The sequence below is a fragment of the Camelus dromedarius genome, chromosome 4, assembly GCF_036321535.1.
Source record: "Camelus dromedarius isolate mCamDro1 chromosome 4, mCamDro1.pat, whole genome shotgun sequence".
Taxonomy (NCBI): Eukaryota; Metazoa; Chordata; class Mammalia; order Artiodactyla; family Camelidae; genus Camelus; species Camelus dromedarius.
In genome coordinates this window covers 31562426-31584909 of record NC_087439.1, presented here as the reverse complement: position 1 = coordinate 31584909, position 22484 = coordinate 31562426, and the positions used below count along the sequence as shown (strand labels likewise).

Below are 22484 nucleotides of genomic sequence, written 5' to 3'. Positions count from 1 at the left end.
GGCTGCACCAAACTGCATTCCCACCAGCAGTGTAGGAGGGTTCCCCGTTGACAGATGATTGAATAAAGAAAGTGTGGTATGTATGTGTGTGTATACACACACACACACACTGGAATACTACTCAGCCATAAGAAAGAATGAAATAATGTCATTTACAACAACATGGATGGACCTAGAGATTATCATACTAAGTGAAACAGGTCAGAAAGAGAAAGGCAAATATATATCACTTATATGTAAAATTTTTTTGAACGATAGGAATAAACTCATTTACAAAATAGAAACGACTCATAGACATAGAAAACAAATTTATGATTACCAAAGGGGTGGGAGAGGGATAAATTAGGAGTTTGGGATTGACACATACACACTACTTTATATAAAACAGATAAACAATTAGGTCATACTATATAGCACAGGGAACTATATTCAATATCTTGTAATAAACTATAATGGAAAAAAATCTGAAAAAGAATATGTATACGTGTGTATAACTGAATCACTTTGTCGTACACCAGAAATTAACACAACATTGTGAATCAACTATACTTCAGTTAAACAAAAAAAAGAATGCCTACTCAGACTCACAGATAAAGAGAACAGACTAGTGGTTACCGTCAGGGAAGGAGACAGGGGCAACATCGGGATGGGGGAGTGGAAAGTACTAACTATTGGGTATAAGATAGGCTGCAGGGATGTACCACACAGAGAACAGAGCCAATATTTTGTGATAACTGTAAATAGAGTGTAACCTTTTAAAATTGTATAAAAAATAAAGTTAAAAAAAGAATGTCTGCTCAATAAGTCATATTCTTAGAAAGGAATGGGCAAAATTATTTCCAGATTCTATGATTGTCCATTTACAAAGTCCAAGAAAATCAATGATCAAACTATTAAAAATGGTAAGAGTCGATCAAGGTTGTTGGATACAAGCTCAGTATACAAAAATAAGTGGTATGCTTTAATCACAACTATTTAGAAAGTGTAATAGAAAAGTCATTTTTAATAGTTACAAAAATTAAAAATAATCTAGGAATAAATAAACCTAACAAAGATATGTAAGGAGTATGGAAAAAATAATAAATTCTTTGAAAGATATAAAGGGTTATAATACATATTTATACAAATATAAGTGGAGAGAGATACCAGGTTTATGGTGAAGGAACTTTACATTGTAAAGATTTAATTTTTCCATTAATAATGCATAAATTCAGTGTATTTCCAATTAAAAGCCCAATAGGACTTTTTTTTCAGAGAACTTGAAAATATTTTAATTTTAATATTAATATGGAAATGTGAAGGTATACGATAACATAGAGAGGGTACTTTCCCTGCCAGATTATCAAGGCATATTAACAAGCTGTAGTAAATAAATATATAGACTATTGCAGCAGGATGGAATCCAGAAATAAGCTCATGAACAGATAGCAGCTTGCTGTTAGAAAGACAGGCTATCAGGAATCAGTAGAAAAATGTTGTTCTGTTAAATAAATTTTCTGGGATAAGTGACTTTTTTAGCAGTATAAGTAAAATTTGATTCGGTTTCACACAGTACATGAAATTTCATTCCAAATAAATTAAGGAGCTAAACATGGGAGAGGGATAAAAAAGAAAACTTGAAACTATTAAACAGATATATTGGAGAATAGATTTAGGAGTTAAAGGATAGAGAATTTTTTTTTAAGTGTAAACCATAAAAGGTTGCTAAATTTAATTACAGGAACAGAAAACAACATACAGTAAAAGAAATCATAAACACATGTTAAAAGACAGTGACAGTTCTAGAGAAGGTATTTGCATAATGTAGACAAATGCTGTTCAGAATATGTAAAGAACTCCTACTTTTCCATGAAAAGAGACAAATGGCCCAGTGGAAAAAGAAAAATGGACAGACTAGATGAAGAAGTTTACAGAAGAGGCAATCTGGGTGGCCAGCAAACAATGTGGGTGCTCGGAATTGCAAATAAGCACAGCAGTGAGAGATGATTTCTCCTGTGTGATACCAGGTGTTGCTTGGACAGTTCACATGTGTGAGCAAAGATGACATTCTGACATGCTGGTGAGGGAAAGGAGGATGGTAAATTGCCACAACCACTTTAGGGAATATTTGGCAATACTAATAAAATGGAAAATGCTTGTTCTGTAGCCCAGGAAGTCCATATCTGTGACTAAGCCTAGAAGAATTGTTGTCATGTATGCCCTAAAATTTAGAATGATTATTACCCCAATCTTTGTAGGACTGGAAATAACCTAAATGTCTACCTGTATGGGGATGGATAAATCAAATACGCCATGTTAGTGTGATGGGTCTTTAATTAAAAGGAGTAAATGATCTGAAAGTATTAACACACGAAATTTAAAGATCTATAATGATTAACATTCATATCTATAGAGTTGGCTGTAGATGTATGTAAACAAATAAAAAATACACTTGAAGGACAGCAACATACGTACTCGGTTGTGGTGGTATGAAGGATGGATGTGAGTCTGGGACTTGGGGATGTTGGTAAAGGAAACTTCAGTGTTATCTATAACTATTTTTTAAATCCCAGAATCAAATTGACCAGTTGCTGATTGGTTTGAAATTTAAGTATGGATGTTTGTTTTATTTGTGCTTTTTTATATCTCTTACTAAGTTTAAGAAGAGCTTCTTTTAAATACCGTGGGATTTGAACTAGTATTTTCAAAGTAAGCTAAATTAAATTTTTATCTTAATTACTCTTGACACTAATGTACTGAAATGTAGAGTAACGAATGACATTTTTGTACTGTATTTTCAGTGATGCCAATTGGTGGAAAGGAGAAAATCACAGAGGAGTAGGACTCTTCCCATCTAATTTTGTAACAACTAATTTAAACATGGAATCTGAGGCAGGTAAGTTAAATCTTAGGGAAGGTTAAATCTATTAAAATATGTTAAACTTGAATATTATGGTTCAGTTTGGAGTATAAAGTAGATTGGCATTTAAGTCTTGTTTTAAATCATTTATTTGTAGGTAAATACAATTTAGCCTACCTCTTACCAAATTAAGGGATTAATTTATGCCAGGTCAATTCGAAGAGTTATTTTCTCATCATTATATTTTAAATTCTTTGAGTTAATGCACATACATACATATACAGTATAAAATAAGCTGTGATGACCATGTAAATATTTAAATCAACTTAATTATGGTTTAAGGGGCAGTTTATGTCTGTTCAGTACAAATAATATTTGTTTTATTTGTCACTGAAGCATAGTATTAAAGTGGATAGATGGCAGAATGAGGGTTGGGGGGGCCTGTTGACAAGTGCTGAGTGTGATTACAGAGATTAAGAGTACTCCTAAATTTTAGACTTTTCCTCACCTTGATTCGATTCTATGGAACTTGGGACAATAACAAAATAATGTAATCAAGACACTAGGTTCCTAGTTCAGATCTTCTGAACTTCACTCAGTTTTGCAGCCATAGACAGTTCCCCTCAGCAGCTGCCAGCCATGCAGAGAAAGCTTCCATTTGCTAGGCAGGTGGGGAGGTGAGGCAAGCTGAGTGTAAAGAACAACTGATAATAATACTAATTATGGTGAGGATAAAAAAACTCAGTGGTGTTTAAGCACTCATTTATCAGATGTTGTGCAAAATCCTTTGCTTGCACTATGTCATTTAAGCCTCACAAGTGTATGAAATAGGTACTTTAGTTACCCCATTTTACAGATAAGGAAATTGAGGCTGAGGTTATGTGGCTAGTAGGTGACAGAGCCAGGATTCTAAAGTTAGCCAGTCTGCCATTAGAATGTACTTGTACTGACTCACTGCTGGACATTGCTGCTAATAACCCTTACTGTTCTAGAGAAAGAACTTCAACTGATAGCTCTATGCATTGTGTGTAACATCATCTTCATTTGGGTAGAGTGATGCATTCAGTTAAAATGAAGTTGAGAGAGATGAATACTGAGTACTCTGCCACTGTGTATACTTTTTATTCCTCTAGTCTGACTCTTTAAGTAGGTATGAAAATTGGAGACACTAGTTTTAGTAACATGATAGACCATGCTCAGGGAATCCTATTCTATAGCAGTTTCCCCTTGGCATAGGCTGGAAAGACTGAACTGCAGTTTTAAAAGTGAAAAATATTCTGGGTTTTCAGTAAATCCACATGTTATGCTGAGCTCTGTTCTTTAGGGCATATTTGAGAGTTAGCCAAATATTTGAAATAAGTGGCTCACTGTTGGGACTTAAAAATTATTTGGTTGTATAGATTTTTATTATAATTTGATTTGTATTAAAACTTACTTTATTAAAATATAGTACATTATAGTAGTGCTCCAGTGAGCATTTAAATAGTTTTCTGGATACGTATGTTTGTAAGTTATTTTTCAGCCTTCTCTTTATGAAAAGCTTTTTTATTTTGTGTTTGGTTAACTGTTACCAAAGTTGGGTTGAAATCAAGTGGTTTTTTTTTCTTTTTTTGTACATATAGAAAATAATTTTTATATTGTAAGGAAAGAGTGTAGAAGGAGTTCATAGATTAAACTCTGAAATTAGCTAACTAGATAATACGCTGTCTACTCTCTTATATATTTATTCATCCTAGTGGATAACACTCGGTTTTCAGGAAAGTGCCTGTAATGACAGTTCCCATTAATATTGCTTACTTGTTCCACTAGAATGTAAGTTCCATCAGGGTGAAGATTCTTGTTCGTTTTATTCACTGGTGTATTTCCAATGCCTGAAACAATGCCTGGCGCAAGTAAGGGCTAAATAGATAGTTGTGGCGTGAATAAATGAACACATGTAATAATATATACTGCTTATGAAATGTGATAATTATTTAAAGGATTTCCATTTTTTTCTTATGTATAATCACAGACTACTTATAAATTAATGACTAAAATACCAAAGTAAATGCTGAGGAACTTAAAAGTTTACTTTGTTTCCATAGCAGCTGTGGACAAATTGAATATAATTGACGAGGAGGAGGAGGAGGAGGAAATTAAGAAATCAGAGCCTGAGGCTGTTTATATAGATGAGGTAGAGTCCTTCTTTTGTTTAATAGTTACACTGTCAAGACTTTTAAAATGTATTATTCTTGAGAATGTTTGGAAAGAGTAATTTTTATATTCACTGAAATGAAAACTCTTTGTAAAGTGTCCTGTTACTTTTTTAGGATAAGATGGATAGAGCTCTGCAGGTACTGCAGAGTATAGATCCAACAGATTCAAAACCAGACTCCCAAGACCTCTTGGACTTAGAAGGTACTAAGTGAATATCAGGGATTACTTTAATGTCATTCAATGTTTTAGCTATTTTATAATGTCTTAAATTTCTTCCACCTTGGGTTGCTTACAGAGATTAGAATCTCTGGTGGGAATAGACTAGTATAGTAAAATAGTAAACATATTACTTGGAAGGTGTTGCTATTAAATCTGCCTATCCTGTTCACCGAGGAAGTCTTTGCTTTTTAGTGTAAGCACACTAGAGAAATTTGCAGTCCCCAAAAGGACAAAATAAGAAATAACAGCATATTAAATTAATTGAGTCAAAATGTTAGGAATTCTTATTCCTCTATTAATTCTCTTGTATCATAATTTTAAAGGTCAGAATTATACATGATCTTTGTTAACTTTGTAATGTAGGCATTTGATGCAAGCTGATGTGTCTTTTTAGTCTTCAAGAAATTTGAAGGAATTAAGGCAAATGTTTTTATGATTTTTAAAAAATCCATTGGAAGAAAAATCTCTGTGATAAATGAATAAATGCTGTTAAATTTTTTTTTATAGAAGAAAGGATACAGAATATTGTGCTATTCATTGTATCATTGTTTACATTTGGAGAAATACAAAATGTTTAATTTTGAAATGGCTTAAATAAATGAAAAGTGTTCATATTCAATCTATACATAATTACATATTTTATATACTGTGACTCAAGTTCATTTTACTTTAGCTAATAATAGTTTTCTAGGTATTTTTAAGATTTTTGAGATAACTCCAAATTTCACAGTCTGTTAGCTTAGTACTCCCAGAGAACATGGTGAGATTTCTGTTCTGATTTTGACTTTGCCTTGGTCACATGGTATTAATATTGGTGCTGAATAGTATTAAAGTTAGGTCTTTTATAGTCCTTTCTTTAGCATTAGCTTAATTTTCTTTGTATTTTGCATGGTGTTACATATTGGTGCTCTGTTGTTAAAAATGTTTGAAACTGACTTCAAATGATTTTTTGTTTCAAGATTTTAAAATATTTTTGTGTTTACAGATATCTGCCAACAGATGGGTCCAATGATAGATGAAAAACTTGAAGAGATTGATAGGTGAGATTCTTTGTGCAGGAAATAACAAGTATAGTTTTCTTTTGTTTACTTGTTTTTGTCAGAACTTTAAGCTAGGGAGTTTTTGTGGAACTGTTCACTCTTTTGAAATTGTTTCCCACTTTCTAAAAATCTTACAAACTAATAGCAGAATGGTACTTTCAGTTTCGGTGGCAATTTTTTTTTATGGCAGTACAGTAGAATGCTGGACCCATGTGCTTATGGTGCCAGTCTTCATTTTCTTACTTGGCCTAGAGCTGAGGAATAATGAGTAATGAAGAATAAAGTTGAATAGAGCACAAAATGAGATTAGGGATCTTAGGCAAGCATTGTCTTGTTACATAATAAGAAGTAGTATTTGTAAAACTTTTTTTTCTTAACGGTATTTTGGATTTTTGGGGGGGGATAATTAGGTTTATTGATTGATAAATGTACTGGGTGGGGACTGAACCCAGGACCTCGTGCATGCTAAGCATGTGCTCTGCCTCTGAACTATACTCTACCCCTTAGTATTTGTAAAACTTTCAAATGGAGCTAAATCCAGTGTACACACCTTCTCTTCTCATTTTTCTTCCTTGTATTTCTGTTGTCCTTTTAATTTTATTATCTCATCTATCCTACTCTTCCTTAGAAATAGCAGCACTGAGGAATAGATTGTCTAGGGTTTTGAGCTTTTAACTTAGTTTTGCCCCCTTTTCTTATTCCTTAGAGCTTTCTGTATGAGGTCAGAGGGAGCAGCCATAGTGAATAGCCGTCAAGGGATACGGCTTTAGTGTTCCATCATCATCCCCTTCTAGATTCTGTTCATTGAGCTTCTGTACAGAAGAGCACAAGAAGAACAGAAACTACTTTACTTATCTGCTTTTAGCATACAGGAGTAGTAGCTGTAAGATTTTTTTCTGGGCATTGAAGATTATAATCTTTGTTTCATAGGACATTTTCTACAGAGATGAAAATAAATCCCTGTCACAACAAATGAAATGATGGTGGTAGTTTCATCCTGTTTTTTGGGTCTTATTTTGGAGAGCATTGACTATCCTTTTGTACATCTATTACTTTGGTTTCAGTGCAGGCATGTTAATGGCTAGTGTACAATCAAATGGAAAAAGATTAAAAAGAAAAATGGTCAATATTATCTTAAGTGTGGCTAGGGGTGCATGAACCTAAAAATATTCCATATCATTTAACCCAGCGATTTCAGACCCATACTAAATACACAGGGATACATGCAAAGATTTAGCTCTTAGATTATTCTTCACAGTGTTACTTATAAAAACAAACGAGAGTAAAATGTCTTTCAGCGTGGGATTGGTTTTTAAAAAATTACACATCCAAACATTCTGACATTCTACAATAAAAAGTATTGTCATTGATAAATCTCTATTGACCTGAAAGATGTTATGCTATATGGTAAAAAAGCAGAAGATATGACAATTAATTTTATGTTTGTTGATAAAAATGAGTATCTTCAGAGGAAAAGGTCTAGAACAATTAAAAATCAGAGGGATTATTTCTGCTTGAGTTAATTTTTTGAGTGAGTAACCAGTTCTCTCTTCAATTTCAGTTTCTGAATAGGGCATCCGGCATTTTCTGTTCCATGGTCACTGACTGCAGATGCAGCTCCTGTTCCAGAAAATGCTTGCTGTTCTTCATAAAGTGTTTATTGACTATTTACCCTTATCAACCATTCAGAGATGAATAAAATAGTATTTCTTCCCTTGAATGGTTCATCATCAGTTTGTTTTTCTATCTAATAAGAAAAACAACTTTACTGCCAGAGTATTAAATTTTACATTTCATTTCTGTCTGTCATTGTATACAATGAAATTTGGTAGCATTTATCACACCAGGAAATTATAATTGGTAAACATGTGTGTTGACTCCCAAAAAGTGTAGATAGAGTTATTGAAGAGAGACTCATAGTCTGAAGTTAACTATGTTCCAGGCTGTTCCAACCTTCTTTCCTACCACCTTCTTAACATCATTTTCTGCTGCCTTGATCAGATTGCCCTTTTCGTTCTTCCCTCATATACCCTTCTTGTTCCTTTTTGCCTGCCTTAATTCACACTGTCCCACTAACCTGACATAGGCTTAATTTTACACTTGGCCTATCCATCCTTCCTCAGCTGCCAGTTTAAGTCCCAGCTTCTCTATAAAACCTCTTGGTCAAATTAATCTCTTCTAAAGTCTTCTATTCTTGCCTATTTCATTTTGCATTCAGTTATCATTTGTTACTTTTCAAGTTCTTAGCTTTGTCTTCTTAATAGATTTCAGTCTTTCTGAAGGAGTGAACCATACCTTCTGCCTAATTACTCTGTCCCAGGATAGTGTTGGGCATAGTTCAGTAAAAATTTGTTATTGCTTTGGGATTATGTGTCAAATTCTTGAAAGTGATCTCAAATGTGTGCAGTGGTCCTGCCCTTTTGTGTTATCCTGGCGTTTCCTCAGTATACTGGGTTATGTGGGCCAGTTAATTCTTAGTCACACATTTGTTAGCATGCACACTCATTTCTGAAGCTTCCTATGTGATTTACAGCTGATATGTCTGAAAACAGTTTGACCTCCTTTATACAGTCACACATGGGAAAGCGGCAACAGCACTTTTTGTTTGTCTCAGACCTAAAAGACTGATAGAGGAAAGGTGACAAGTCCTGATAGGACTCAGTCCAGGTCATACATTTGGTAACCCTGTGTCTGGATGCCTGCTGTTGTCTCTTACCTCTTGAGTCTCTCTGTGTTTATATAAAAAGAACTACATTCAGTAAATAACTTATGAGTGCTTAGGCCAGATAAAGTGGCCATTTAACTTTTATGAACTTGTCAGTTACAAAGGGAGTTCTTTATTACTCCTAAGGGAACAGGCAAAACTGTACCAAGTCAAAAGGATTTGCGTTGAAGTTCCTTGGGCAGATTTGAAGATGCAGATTTGAAAATGTTCTTATTTGGACCTGGCTTCACTCACTTTTTCAAAAGAAACCAATGAACAAGCAGTAGAGACTTATTAATACATACATTGTTTTCCTTTGCATTTTCAAGGAATAATTATGTATTTTTTTTAGTTGATCCTTTCATGAATATAAGCAAATGAAAATATGTGTGATGTACTTGTGAATGTACTTTTATTTCAATAATGTACGTCATAGCAGGCTCTGGGCCTTGCCTGAGTACTTTCTTCTACTAAGATTTTAATTAAGGCTTGAACTCTTCCTAATTTAGAAATTACTTATCTTTGTAACTGAATTTTCAACAGAAACCTATGACATAAGAAACAAAATTCTCCTAGCACCAAAATTATGATTTGATTGCATTTTTTATGAGGTGTGGAAAGGACTTTCCCTAATATTATGATGTTGTATCAGCCTAGCCATTACATGAATTCAATAATTCCTCCTCCCATTTTCCCTTTTTGAATGTTCTTTCATAGTATATAAAGAACCTTTTAAAATATGAATAGAAAATGTGCCAAATTAAAAAAATAATAATTTATGTTGCTAAATACATGCTTAAAAACTTTCAAGAGTATTAAAGTGCTTTTCTTCTATATCAGGAAGCATTCTGAATTGTCTGAATTGAATGTAAAAGTCCTAGAAGCTCTGGAACTATACAACAAGTTGGTGAATGAAGCACCAGTATATTCAGTCTACTCAAAGCTCCATCATCCAGCACATTACCCACCTTCCTCAGCTGGGGTTCCAATGCAGGTGAGCATGTTTTTTGAGAAAATTTTTCAAAATTTAAAAAAAGTTGTAAATTTTAAAAAATGCTTTAAAGCATAGTATTAAAATTTCTGTGGTCCATGAACAAAATCATACAATTCATTTTTGTTAAGAAAAAAAGTTGGCTCAACAATTAGTGTTCACTGGGACAATTAGATACTGATGTTTCACAAATATATTTTAGTTCATTTTTAACATAATGAAGAGACCATTAAATATATGAGAAGAGTTCTGTTCTTCATAAATTTTTGTAAATACAAAGCATAAATCCTTTATGTAAGTATAAATCCTTTTGTAAGTATAAAGTATGAATCCTGTGATTTAGGACAGTGCCTGGTGTGTCGGAAGTCCTCCAGATGAGGAACTGATGCTGTTCCTGTTGCTCAGCCAACAAAATTTAACACTTAAAAACAATTTCTTTAACTTAACGTGATTATTAAAAGGCTTAGTTAATGGACTTATTTTGCTCTCAGATCCTGCTTTATGTTTTCTTAGATGTGTGACTTGTTAAAAATCCATGCGTGATGAGGATATGGTGCAGGCCCCATGAGCATTCATGAACAGCATCTTTTCCAGGACTTTCACTTTTTATCTGCTTCCCAGCTGAAGTGAATATTTACATTTTATCAGAATCTAGTATTCTGAAGCCTTTTTTATATTTCAGCCAGTTAGCAGTTGAGTTCAGAATGAGCTTAGATGAACAAATTCCATGTTAATTATATGAAAACTGGTATGTAAGAGTGTGTGAAGGAGACACCAATGAGAAAAGATAGAATGTGGGTGCACAATCTAGATGACTTCACACAACATAATTGTTAAGTTAAAAAAGAATGGTTACTATGGTAACTGTCACATCAGACAAGATGCATTTATCAAATATGCCATGCTCTGAACTTTTGAAAATGATGAAAGAGTCATTACATAGGAGGGTAGAAAGGATTTCTGGGTGCATAAGACAGCTGGAGTTTATTCAGTTACTGTTTTCAGAAGAGTTATTTGCTGTTGCTGTGAAAATGAACAAAATAGAAATGTCTGTGCCATTGTGCTACATACAGGACTGTATGTTGTATTTACTTCCTTGTGTGTCTGTAAAAGGTTGTCATTCCTATGTCAGATTTTTGTGTTTAGTTGCATACGAGTTACAATCTGTATTTCGCTAAGCACAACTCATTTTTTTAAAAATTAGCTTTCTGTCTAGTTTGATTCTTTATACAACCTCTGTCTACACTGTTCATGCATAATAGTATTTGAAATAGTCAAAGTTTCTATTCTAATCTGAAAAAAAAAAAGCTTGTACGAGAAAAAGTTGGAGTAATACACCATTAGTTGTATCTGTGAAGGCCACTCAGGAACCCTAAACTGCAGAAGAGGTCTACGCCCATGGTCTCAGCCTGTTGTCAGTGGGCTGTTACATGCCTGCTAAGGAGGTGATATGATTGTGCTTATTAATGTAGTAGTTGATTTGGCATTTCTGGCATTCTAAATTTTCATGACATTGGTGTTTCCTATAAAAACGGTTTAAAACTGGAGTGATGATAGTTACCATATGTGCATTAAATGTGCATTGTTTTGAATGCTATATTTGGTAGTCAGATGGTCCATCTTGTCCTTAAGGAGATGTTACTCTGAAAATTAAGTAGGGCACGTATAAATATCTGAAGAGACTTAGACCATTTTGCTATTTCCTGAGGATACATCTCCTTTACCCACAGTTCTTTATTTTTGTCCTGTCTGTCCTGCAGGCAGGATAAAGGAGGCATTGCCAGAGAGGGCTTCACCTTGCCTTGCTCCCATTTATTCTTCAACTTATTCAATTCCTTCTTAAGAAAGAAACTTAAAAGAATGTCATCCTGGGATGGGGGTGAAGAAGGTCATCTCTCTGATGGTGATTTGAAGTGATATTGGGCTGCCCTTCAAGGGAATATAATATAATTTTCTACAGCAAGATGTGTTACTTAGATTCCAACCCTCTACTTAAAAACCCACCACCTCCCTTCCTTTTAATCCCTTGCAAAATAAAAGAACAAGCAAGTGAATCATACATTTCTGTAGATTTGGCATTGTGATTTGGAAGCTCTCCACTTTTTATACTAGGGTGGATAGATTGGTGGGATCAGATTGCTCCCCCAAAGAACTATAACATTTCATTTCATCTAATTCTTTTAAAGTTTTAAATGTATTGCTAGGCAGCTGTTTGGGAGATCAGTGAGTGAATTTTTTCTCTTTGGTTAATAGACATATCCAGTTCAACCACATGGTGGAAACTATATGGGTCAAAGTATTCACCAAGTCACTGTTGCCCCAAGCTACAGCCTAGGACTAGATCAAATCGGTCCACTGAGATCTCTGCCACCAAACGTGAATTCCTCAGTGACAACACAGCCTGCTCAGACTCCGTATTTAAGGTACGTTTTTGGAAGCTGTCTTAATTTTGTAATTATATACATTAAATTTTCACAGACTTTCCAAATGAGAATAATTAGATCCTCCTCTTTATAAAGTAGTGTCCTCTTTTGCTATTGAGGTGAACTTAAAGAACTGCCCATTCATGATCCCATGAAATTGGAATGGTGCTGCTCTTAGCTTTGCTGTGTATACTGAGATGGTGCTCAGACCTGGCTTACGTACAGTCTGGGTCCCTGGGACAAAGTAAAGCTAACTGTCCCCTAGGAACCAAGCCAGTGATATAGTTAGCACAGAGCTGTAATCAGCCTAGTAAAGCAGTCCCAGACATATTTTTAAGAGCATGCACTCCTGAAAATCAGAAAACTTTTGTTACTTTGACTCTTAAAAAGAAGGGTGTTTGAGCTGTGGAATCTGTAGTCTAATTTTTTTATACTAACACTTTGATTCTGAAAAACATGTTTAAATCTTGCCAATTAACTTTGCTTAACCACACAAAATGTTTATTCACTATTGTCATGTGTAACGATCTGTACGGTCTCTTCCCACTCTTAAATTCCATGAGTGTAAATTTTAGATATTATCTGGAAATTAAATAAATCTGTTTGTATTGATGTTTAGTTCAACTGAAATGTAAAAATGTTGTTATCCTGGGTGACACTAGGAATTACAGAGAAAAAACTGGAGGACAATAATCCTCCTATGTTGAAGTAGTGTAATTGGTGCAATTAGAAATTATGTATCTTTTAGGGGGAGAGTATAGTGCAAGTGGTAGAGTGCGTGCTTAGCATGCATGAAGTCCTGGGTTTCATCCCCAGTACCTCCTCTGAAAATAAATAAACCTAATTACCTCCCCCCTGCCAAAATAAAATAATTAAATAATATAATAGTAAATATATTAAAAAAATTTTTTTAAGTTATATGTATTTTAAAAGATATGCTATACTAATTACAGAAACAAACAGAAGTCCTGCAATTTGGTGTGATTTTTCAACGTTGTGTGTGTGTGTGTGTGTGTGTGTAGTGTTAATAGTAAACTATAGGTCAGGGCTATCTTGAGGGTAGATTTAGGGCCCTATTCAGATTACACAGTTCTCCCTGCCTTTATTATTTTTATGTAGGGATTCGTTAAGCTATCAGGGCAGCTTTGAAAGTGCCCTGCCAAAGGAAAGTGTACAGAGTGTGTGAGGAAGAGTGGTCTCCTCTGTGCTGAGTGAGAGAAGGGGGAGGGAAGGAAATGGGCCGAGGGTGCACTGGAGCTTGGATTCTGTTTGCACTGCAGCTGGCCAGGGACCCCACTGCCAGAAACAATCTGCATCTCCTCAAAAGATTTTAAAATGTTTTCTGTGAGATATTTTGGAGAAAACAAAATGAGATAGGCCTTATAATCTTATATTTTCTTTTTGAGTACTTTCTTCTCCCCAAGTATAAAAATCTCATTAGCAGTTTTGGATAGCTGGAGTGGTTAAATCATAATTGGAATAGTAGAGCTGTATAAACTGAGAAAATTTCTGGAAAATGCGTTTTTATTTTCTAATGATGCTTGATCTCTGACCACAACCTTGATAATGCAATGTAAGTATGGTTTTCTCTTTAAAATTTTGTTTGCAGCACTGGACAAGACACTGTTTCCAACCCTGCTTATATGAACCAGAACTCTAGCCTTCAGTCAGCTCCTGGTCCCACTGCGTACACACAGCAGATGGGGCTGTCGGTGGATGTGTCATCTTACCAGAACACTACTTCCAGTTTGCCACAACTGGCAGGCTTTCCAGTGGCAGCTCCTGCTCATTCCGTTGCACAGCAGCAAACAAATTACCATCAGCAGCAGCCTCTCCTTTAAGAACAAACCAGGCATTTTCTTGAAAGCCTTCGTAAGTGTATGACTCGACTGTTGTGGTTCTAATCTGAAAATATTAAAAGAAGAAAAATGTTTTTTCTCAACTCAAAAGGCCCATGAATAAATAAAGCACAAAAACTTATCTTGCCCTAATAGGCCATAAAGGGTTTTTTCAGTCCAACTTGTCTGAAGTCAAACTTTTGATCACAGGCAGCTACAAGTTGCTTCCAGTTAGTTTTATCTTACTTTCAAATCTCTTCATGAATCTGGGCACCCAATAAATAGCCTTATGACACTAAACAACATGAGATAGGAGCATTATAAAGAAACCACTGTTTATCCCTAAAATGTTGTGATAATTGGGAGCGTGTTGAAACTTTTATACATTTTTATCTGCATTTTTTCAGAGTTTCCCACACACCACTCTTTTAAAAGGCGAACATGGTTTTGTGCAAGCATTTAGCTTCCTAGTGCATTTCCTTTGGCTCCTTAAATTGCAATTGTGTTTGCAGTACTGGTCAGTTTTGTTCTTGGTGATGTGTTGAGTAATAATTAGCATATAATTAATTGTCTACAGAAGCAAGAGCACTTTGGAAGGAACAGAAATGTTTTCTGTTATTATCAGTGAAGACTATGTAAATGCAGGTGTGTGATCAAGTGTTTAGCTAGTCCCCCAGTCATGCCAACGGTGGGCTGAGGAATTCCCCACAAAACATTACCATTTCCTGGAAAAACACATTTCTTTTCCTACAAGGGCCCCTCACATTTAGAATTGCCACTAATGACCTTTTCAAGTGATTTTGGCCATTCTCTAATGAAGATATGATCCTTTTTACTTTTCTCCTATAGTGTGGTGTGCAGAGATGCTGTGTTTCTTTTTTAAGGATTATATGTGAATTTGAGCTTATATGTGAATTTGAGCTATGAGACATTCCCAGTAATTTGATGTGATGTATATCAAGCATGGGTGGTGTGCGTTTTTATTGAAGTGTTCTTTTAAAGAGGTGATTTGAGTACCATTGCTAAGCCAGGTTGTTGAAAATTCTGGCCATTCCTTTAAGAAGAAATCCTAAGCCTGAGGAATAATAGCAGGCAATGGATTTATAGGGAAGCCATGGAGACAGTTTTCCTGAAGCCTATATTTTAAATTAGTTTATAATGCTAATAGAGTCCATATACTGTAGGAGTTAGTAAACCAATAGGGATTGTTTTGTCTCCTCAAAATTTGCACACTACTGCATCATCTACCGACTTTTAGGTTAACACAGAATGCAAATACATTGCTTACAGATAACATGATATTTAGATTGGGAAAGACAATGGATATAAGTTTAGTTTTTTAAAAGTTAACTTGCATGGAAGCAAGATTTCTTTATTGTTTTTTAAAGAAAGCCCTTCATCTTTCTACTACAAATATATTTGAAGAGAATGCTCTGGAAATTTTTGTCACTTATCTATTTACAGAAATTTGATTATAAGTATGTACCTTTTTCAAAGAAACTGTATTCTAGAACAAAATAGTCTTATATATGCTACTTGGTCTACATTCAAAGGGAAAAACAAGCAGTATTTGAAAGCCCAATTTCTGTCATTGTCTTATTTCAGATACAAGTAACAGGAAAGTTTTAACCTTTCATGCCTCTGTTCTGTTTTTCATCCAGTATTTTCCTTCCACGTGAATTCAATTATATACTTAAAAAAATTCTAAACTGGCACCTTGCTTTTTTGGAAATGAAGCTTCCATTCTCTAAAGAAAACAAAACATAAAAAAATTCACAAAGCTGCTCTTAATAATAGTTAAGTTTGCATACATATGGAAAATCTTATATTTTCCCCAAATAATATTTACTAAACAATTATTTTAATGTTTGTGTAAGTAGTTAATGTATAATTGTGATCTGAGTTGTAAAAACTTCATTCTGCATAAGTCTTTGAACTAGAATAAATACTGCACACCCACTGAATTGGGATCAGCCAATTAAGTTCACCTAATATAGTTTTGGAATGATATAACATGCAACATGTATATAGTGTATATTGGCATTTATCTGTGAAATTTTATACATCCAGAAGTTTCTTCTCCCTTTTAAATTAAAAGTAATTTTATTTTTGCCATACTGTAAGGAATTTTGTGTTGCAGGTTGATAGTATAAAAGTGTTATTAAATCTGTGTACTGAGATATTTTTGCTGTTAATAAGAAACACAGGGTTGTTATTTTTCTTTCTTTTTCATGATCTTAATGGATTTATTTATTTTAAGACCTGTTTATAATTAAATGTTTTCTGCCAAAGGAATGGTCTAACATCAGATTTCTACATTAGGTTCATACATACTGTTTTATATAAAAAATAAAATAACTTCTGCTTTTTCATATGAAATCTTGGTACATTAGAAAGAATTTCTAAAAATTTATAATAAAATTAATTTTCATTAATGTGGGACAAATTTCCCCTCGGTGTTAAAATATACGAAGTGGGATATGTTCTTACAATTTGGAAAATGTATGGTTTACCAACATTGTCTCATAATTCGGTAATTTGTTTATAAAATTACCTGAATATTAAGTAATTATAATATTTATCAATTAGGAGTTGATACTTGATGACCTAAAAAATTTCACTGTGTATTTTGAAGATAGTTATAAAGTTTCACCATCCAGATTTTTAAAAAATTGATTTTAGATGTTAAAAAAAATTATGGCTTAGGGGTTTAAAAAGAAAGTTTTTCTTAGTAAAAAGTATGTGTCAAGGCCCCTGACTTCTAGGAGAGGATTTATTGAATTGTCATTATGATGAGAAAGCTGAAGTTATTTTGTAAGTAATAAATTATAAATAATATGGCACCAATCTATCATGCTTTGTTTCCATCAAAAGGCATTTTTATTTACTTAAATCAGTTTTAGTCAGTAAGTAAAGGGAGGACTCAATTCTAGGGATTTGATTTTTTGTTGTTAATTTGATTTAGTTTCTTTTGAAGATTAAAGATTTATTTTTTAATAAAGTTTTCCCTAGAGGAATTATTCTACTTTTACCATACCAAATTTGAATGTGTTTTTAAAAAACTTACTGTGTCAAAAACAGAAGTTATGTTGCTATTTATACAGTGTAGTGTGATAAATAGTATACTCCCAAAATTCATGTTTACCCAGAATGTCAGAATGTGACCTTATTTGGAAAAGAGTCTTCACAGGTGTAGTTAGTTAAGGATCCAGAGGTGATCTGGATGGGCTCTAAATTTAGGATGGGCTCTAAATCCAGTGACTAGTGTCCTTATAAGAAGAGAAGACACACAGACAGACAAGCGCACGAGGCATGTGAAGATGGAGGCAGAAATCAATTGGAATTATTCTGTCATAAGTCAAGGACTGTCTGGGGCCACCAGAAACTGGAGGAAACAAGGAAGGATTCTTCTCTAGAGACTTCAGAGGGAACATGGCCCTGCAAACACCTTGATTTCAAGTTTCTAGCCTCTGAAATGCAGAAGGAATTAATGCTTTAAGCCACTCTGTCTGAGGTACTTTGTGATGTGCAGTGAAGTCTAAGTACCAAGCACTCTGAACTTTTACAGGATTGGTTAAAATTGTCACGAGAGTTCTGAGACAAATGTTTGTAGTCCAGTAGCAGTCTTCTATTATTTTTTTTAAACTATGATGGAATTGCTTGGATAAATGAAGCTATGACCCCTGATAATCCCACACAAAATCTTCTTTTTTTGGGGGGGTTCTTTATTTTTTTTAAACATTTTTTATTGATTTATAATAATTTTACAATGTTGTGTCAAATTCCAGTGTACAGCACAATTTTTCAGTTATACATGAACATATATATCATTATCACATTCACAAAATCTTTTTAGCAATTTTTAAAAACATTACATCTACGTTTCAATGATTGATTTCTTTATGCCAGAGGTGTTAACAGGATTATAGTGTGTGCACTTACTATTCACTCTTCTCCCCATCTTGAGTAGTGGGTACTGAAAGAAAGGAGAAATGTTCGAAGGCAAGCAGAGGAACAGAAGAAGCAGCTACAAAACTGGATGGATGGTCCCCACAGAGGCTCCTGAAGAATAGTTTTATTTTGTTCTTATTTTACACCATTTAATACACTAATGAGGAAAATAAAGACTTTCCAATATCTTTATAGCAAGTCAGTTCACCTCTACTGATTACATTTGGTCTAGGGAGCTCACTACCTTTTTTAAAAAATTGAGGTGAAATCATGTAACATAAAATTTGCTGTTTTAAAATGAACAGTGGCATGTAGTATGTTCACAATGTTGTGCAACCATCTCCCAAAATTAGACCTTTTGCGTCTGTCTACTTCCACTTAGCATACAATTTTTGAGGTGCATCTCCTCATACAGTATATGAGGTTCATATACCAGTTTGTTTATCCATTCATCTGTTGATGGATACTTGGGCTCCACCTTTTTGCCATTGTGAATAGTGTTGCTATGGACATTTATGCACATGTTATTTGAGTACCAATTTTCAATTCTTTTGGACCTGTACCTAAGAGTGGAACTATTGGGTCATGTGGTAATTCTATGTTTAATTTTTCGAGGAACTGCCAAACTTCCAGATCCCCACTAACAATGCATGAGGGTTCCAAGTTCTCACCAACAGTTATCTCCTATTTTCAAAAATTACAGCTATCCTGGTGGATGTGAAGTCATACTTCATTGTAGTTTCTGTTTGTGTTTCCCTCATGACTAATGATGTTGAGCATCTTTTCATGTATATCTTGTTTGGAAAAAATGTCTATGTAAGCCCTATGCCCATTTTTAAGTTGGGTTGTTTGTCTTTTTTGTTTGTTACTGAATTGCAAGAGTTCTGTATATATTCTGGAAACTAGACTCTTACTAGATACATGACACATATATTTTCTTCCATTTTGTAGGTTGTCTTTTCCCTTTTTTTTAAATTGAAGTATAGTTGATTTACAATGTTGTGTTTCTGGTGTGCATAGTAATTCAGTTATTTATATATAAAGTTTTTCATATTCTTTTTCATTATAGGTTATTACAAGCTATTGAATATAGTTCCCTGTGCTGTACAGTATCTTCACTTTCTTGGGGATGTTCTTTGATGCACAGAAGTTTTTAATTTTGATGAAGTTCATTTTATGTTATTTCTTTCGTTGCTTGTACTTTTGGTGTCATATCTAAGAGTCCATTGCCAAATCCAAGGTCAGGAAGATTTTCTCCTGTTTTCTTCTGAGAGTTTTATGGCTTTAGTGCTTATAATTAAGTCATTGATCCATTCTCATTTAATTTTTGTACGTGGTGTGAGGTAGGATTCCAACCTCATTCTTTTGTGTATGGATATTCAGTTGTCCCAGCACCATTTGTTGAAGAGACTGTTCTTTCACCAGCTATTTGTTGACACTGCTAGAACATATTCTTAAGTCCTCCAGCTGTGATGCATCAACCCCATAGCCGAATGCCATTCTAAGAGGCGACAGCCTTGTCCTCATCTGATCACCTCTGTCACATACCTAAAGGGGAGTCAGTGCTATCTTGTCAGGATATAGGTCCCAGTGGTGAATAGGTAGCCCATGAATAGATATGTTGGGTGTCCGTGTACAGATGGCTTTTAGCTGTCACATAGATTTTTTTCCCTCCAAGTAACTTCATTACAGGTGTTGTGGAAAGTGCATTGTCTAAATTTAAAAAATGGGACACAGAACCCCATACAGAAATAATCTTTATTGTTATTTCTTTCCTGGGAAACCACCCTCCCCCCGCCAGAGGTTTTCATCTACATGTTCTTGTTCAGAATTGTGTCTTCTGAGTCACATATTAGGTAGGATCTTCATAATCTCACCCTTGGTAGCCTTTCTGACCTCTCCCACTTTTCTCACATGCTGGGTTCCAACTCCCAAGCCCTAAATTCCTCACGTGCTAATTTTGCTTTTCTTGTGCCTATGTTTGGCCCTGTTGTTTTTCTCTGCCTGAAATGTTTTCAATCATCTAATAAATTGTCTTTTTTTAAGTGTCAGCCCAGATTTCACTGATCTGGCTCGCAGACCTTGCTGCACTCTGTAAGTAGCATCTTGAACTGCTATAGTAGTTGCCATGTTGCACTGGAATGATCTGTAGGTTATCTGGATCTGTCTCTGTCATATACTATAGTTTGACTCATTCAACATGCACTTCCAACCGTCTTATTAATAATACTCTTCTATATGGAAATCAGTGAACAAGATAATTGTGCTTGCCTTCGCAGACTCCATGGCAGCCACAGGTGACCCAATGGCACGGTTTTAGTCAATGAGACATAGGTCAGAGTTCCTGGGGAGGGCTTTCTACCATGAAAGAAACAACTTTGAAAGAATAGGCTTTTGGCTCTTTCCCTTTCTGGCTTAGAAGACAAGTGTAATGTCAGGAAATAAAGCAATCATATTGTGACCATGAAGAAGAAAGTTACGATGGCTCTGGAAGATTAAAGGTAACTGGCTCTTTGATGACACTTTTGAGAACTGTACCAGTTCTAAATTGTCTTCCTCTGGACTTCTTTGTATGTGAAGGGAAAAAAAAAAACTTTATCTGTTGTTACCCCTATTTGTCTAGACTCCCACTGATAGGGTTTCTGCTGTTTGTCTCTGAAAGCATTCCTACCCACACTAGGTCTGTAAAATCCTTCAGAACTTGGAGCTATGAACTTAGAGCATTGGTGTATTCCCAGGGCCTAGCATAGGCACATGAAATATTTGTGGAATGAAGAATACAAATCGATTTAGCAGAGAGCTGCACAGCCCCTCAGAGTGCCTGGCATCCAATCACTTTGAGTTTTCTTTGAGCTTTTCTTACCCTTGTGCTTGTTGTTTATCATCATCATTCCATTAGAGCACATTTGAAATCAGGATATATTTTACAGTGACTGAGCCAGTATTTCAGAATTTCATTTTATTCTCTTAAAGCTGTTTAATCAGTGATGCATCTTAAACTCCAAGTCGTTTAGGATCCAGGGAATATCGCGTTATTTTAACTATCAAGAGACAAAGAGGGCTGGGTTCCTGTCTAATTGGCAAGAAGGCCAATAGCTCTTAAAAAAAAAAATCTTAAATGTCTCCAGTGCTTATCAAATAATAGTCAAGGATGCTTTCCAGACCAGTATGCTCATTTCTCCACGCCAAGCCTAGGGATTGCAGCAGAGGCAGAAGCACAGTGAACATTTCTTTCTGACTCATGGCAGGAAATGGCACATCACAGACCCTTGCTATGGGCTGGAGGAGGAGTGAGTGGTTATGAAAACCACTCAGTAAAGGAGTCAACTAGAAGGTTGAAAGGTCACAGTGAGATAATTTTGGCAGGTGACATTACCAAGAGACAGTGCAAGAGGATATGAGGATTAAGGAAAAAGCAAATTCTACGAAATGGTCCTGACATTACTAGATATCTCCACTTCCATGTCCCACACTTACATGTTTATACTGGATGTGAAGCACTGGTATAGATTCATTCAAGTTCTCTTCCAACTTTGAATCTCTAAGCCTATGTTCTTCACTGGAGACAGAAAAGTAGGGAAACTAGTATTTGAATATTATTTGGAAGTTAATTAAATCATTCAGTACCTTAATTTGAACTTTCAGAAGACTACTTCCTTTAATGTTACAGAACAAATTAGTGTAATTTATGGCAACCACTCAAAAATGGCAGGATGAGGATGATGAAGGATAGAGGTGACCAGATTTTATGACTCTCCAGTTCAGTAAGTTATCCTTCAGATGGGGGGTTGTATTGTTTGTAGTTTTACACTCTCCCCCTTTCCTGGGAGAGGATTGTACATATCTGCGAAGCACTTGACTTCTGGAGTAGTGTGTCTCCATTCAGTGATTCTGGTATTGGTTGCATGTCATACATTGGCCAGATGGATTTGAGCAGATGCAAAAAATGCCCACATCTAAGCAGAAGCTTAAAGAGGCATCATGAAATTCCTGTAGCTCCCTGGTTTCTACCCTCTTCAGAGCTAGTATGTCTCAGACTGGGGTTGCTTCTTCAGCCTGGGCCTGGGAATAGGAAGATAAGAGCAAGAGAACCCCTGCCTGGACCAGAACCACAGGCTCCATGGGGTTATAATCCACTAAGATTTTAGGGTTGTTTGTTATCAAAGCAAAGATGACAAATACACCTGGTAAAAGAAATACAGAGTAAAAAATTTAAATTAGCTAATTGGTAGCATCTCAATATAATTCCCCACTTGCAAGATATGTGTGAGTCATCTTCACAG

General features: G+C 35.0%; 1 protein-coding gene across 2 annotated transcripts in view; it reads left to right on the top strand.

The window, feature by feature from the left end:
* STAM2 (signal transducing adaptor molecule 2) overlaps positions 1-17275 on the top strand; it is a 42822-nt gene extending 25547 nt beyond the window's left edge. The window contains exons 8-14 of one of the 2 annotated variants that reach the window (XM_010985624.3): positions 2781-2875; positions 4927-5012; positions 5149-5236; positions 6240-6294; positions 9839-9992; positions 12243-12412; positions 14022-17275. In XM_010985624.3, the coding sequence (XP_010983926.1) occupies positions 2781-2875; positions 4927-5012; positions 5149-5236; positions 6240-6294; positions 9839-9992; positions 12243-12412; positions 14022-14253 (880 nt within the window). In that variant the 3' untranslated portion in view covers positions 14254-17275. Of the gene's footprint in view, positions 1-2780; positions 2876-4923; positions 5013-5148; positions 5237-6239; positions 6295-9838; positions 9993-12242; positions 12413-14021 lie in introns of both variants that reach the window. The other variant, XM_010985623.3, reaches the window with a different exon arrangement.
* The last annotated feature ends 5209 nt before the right edge of the window (positions 17276-22484 follow it).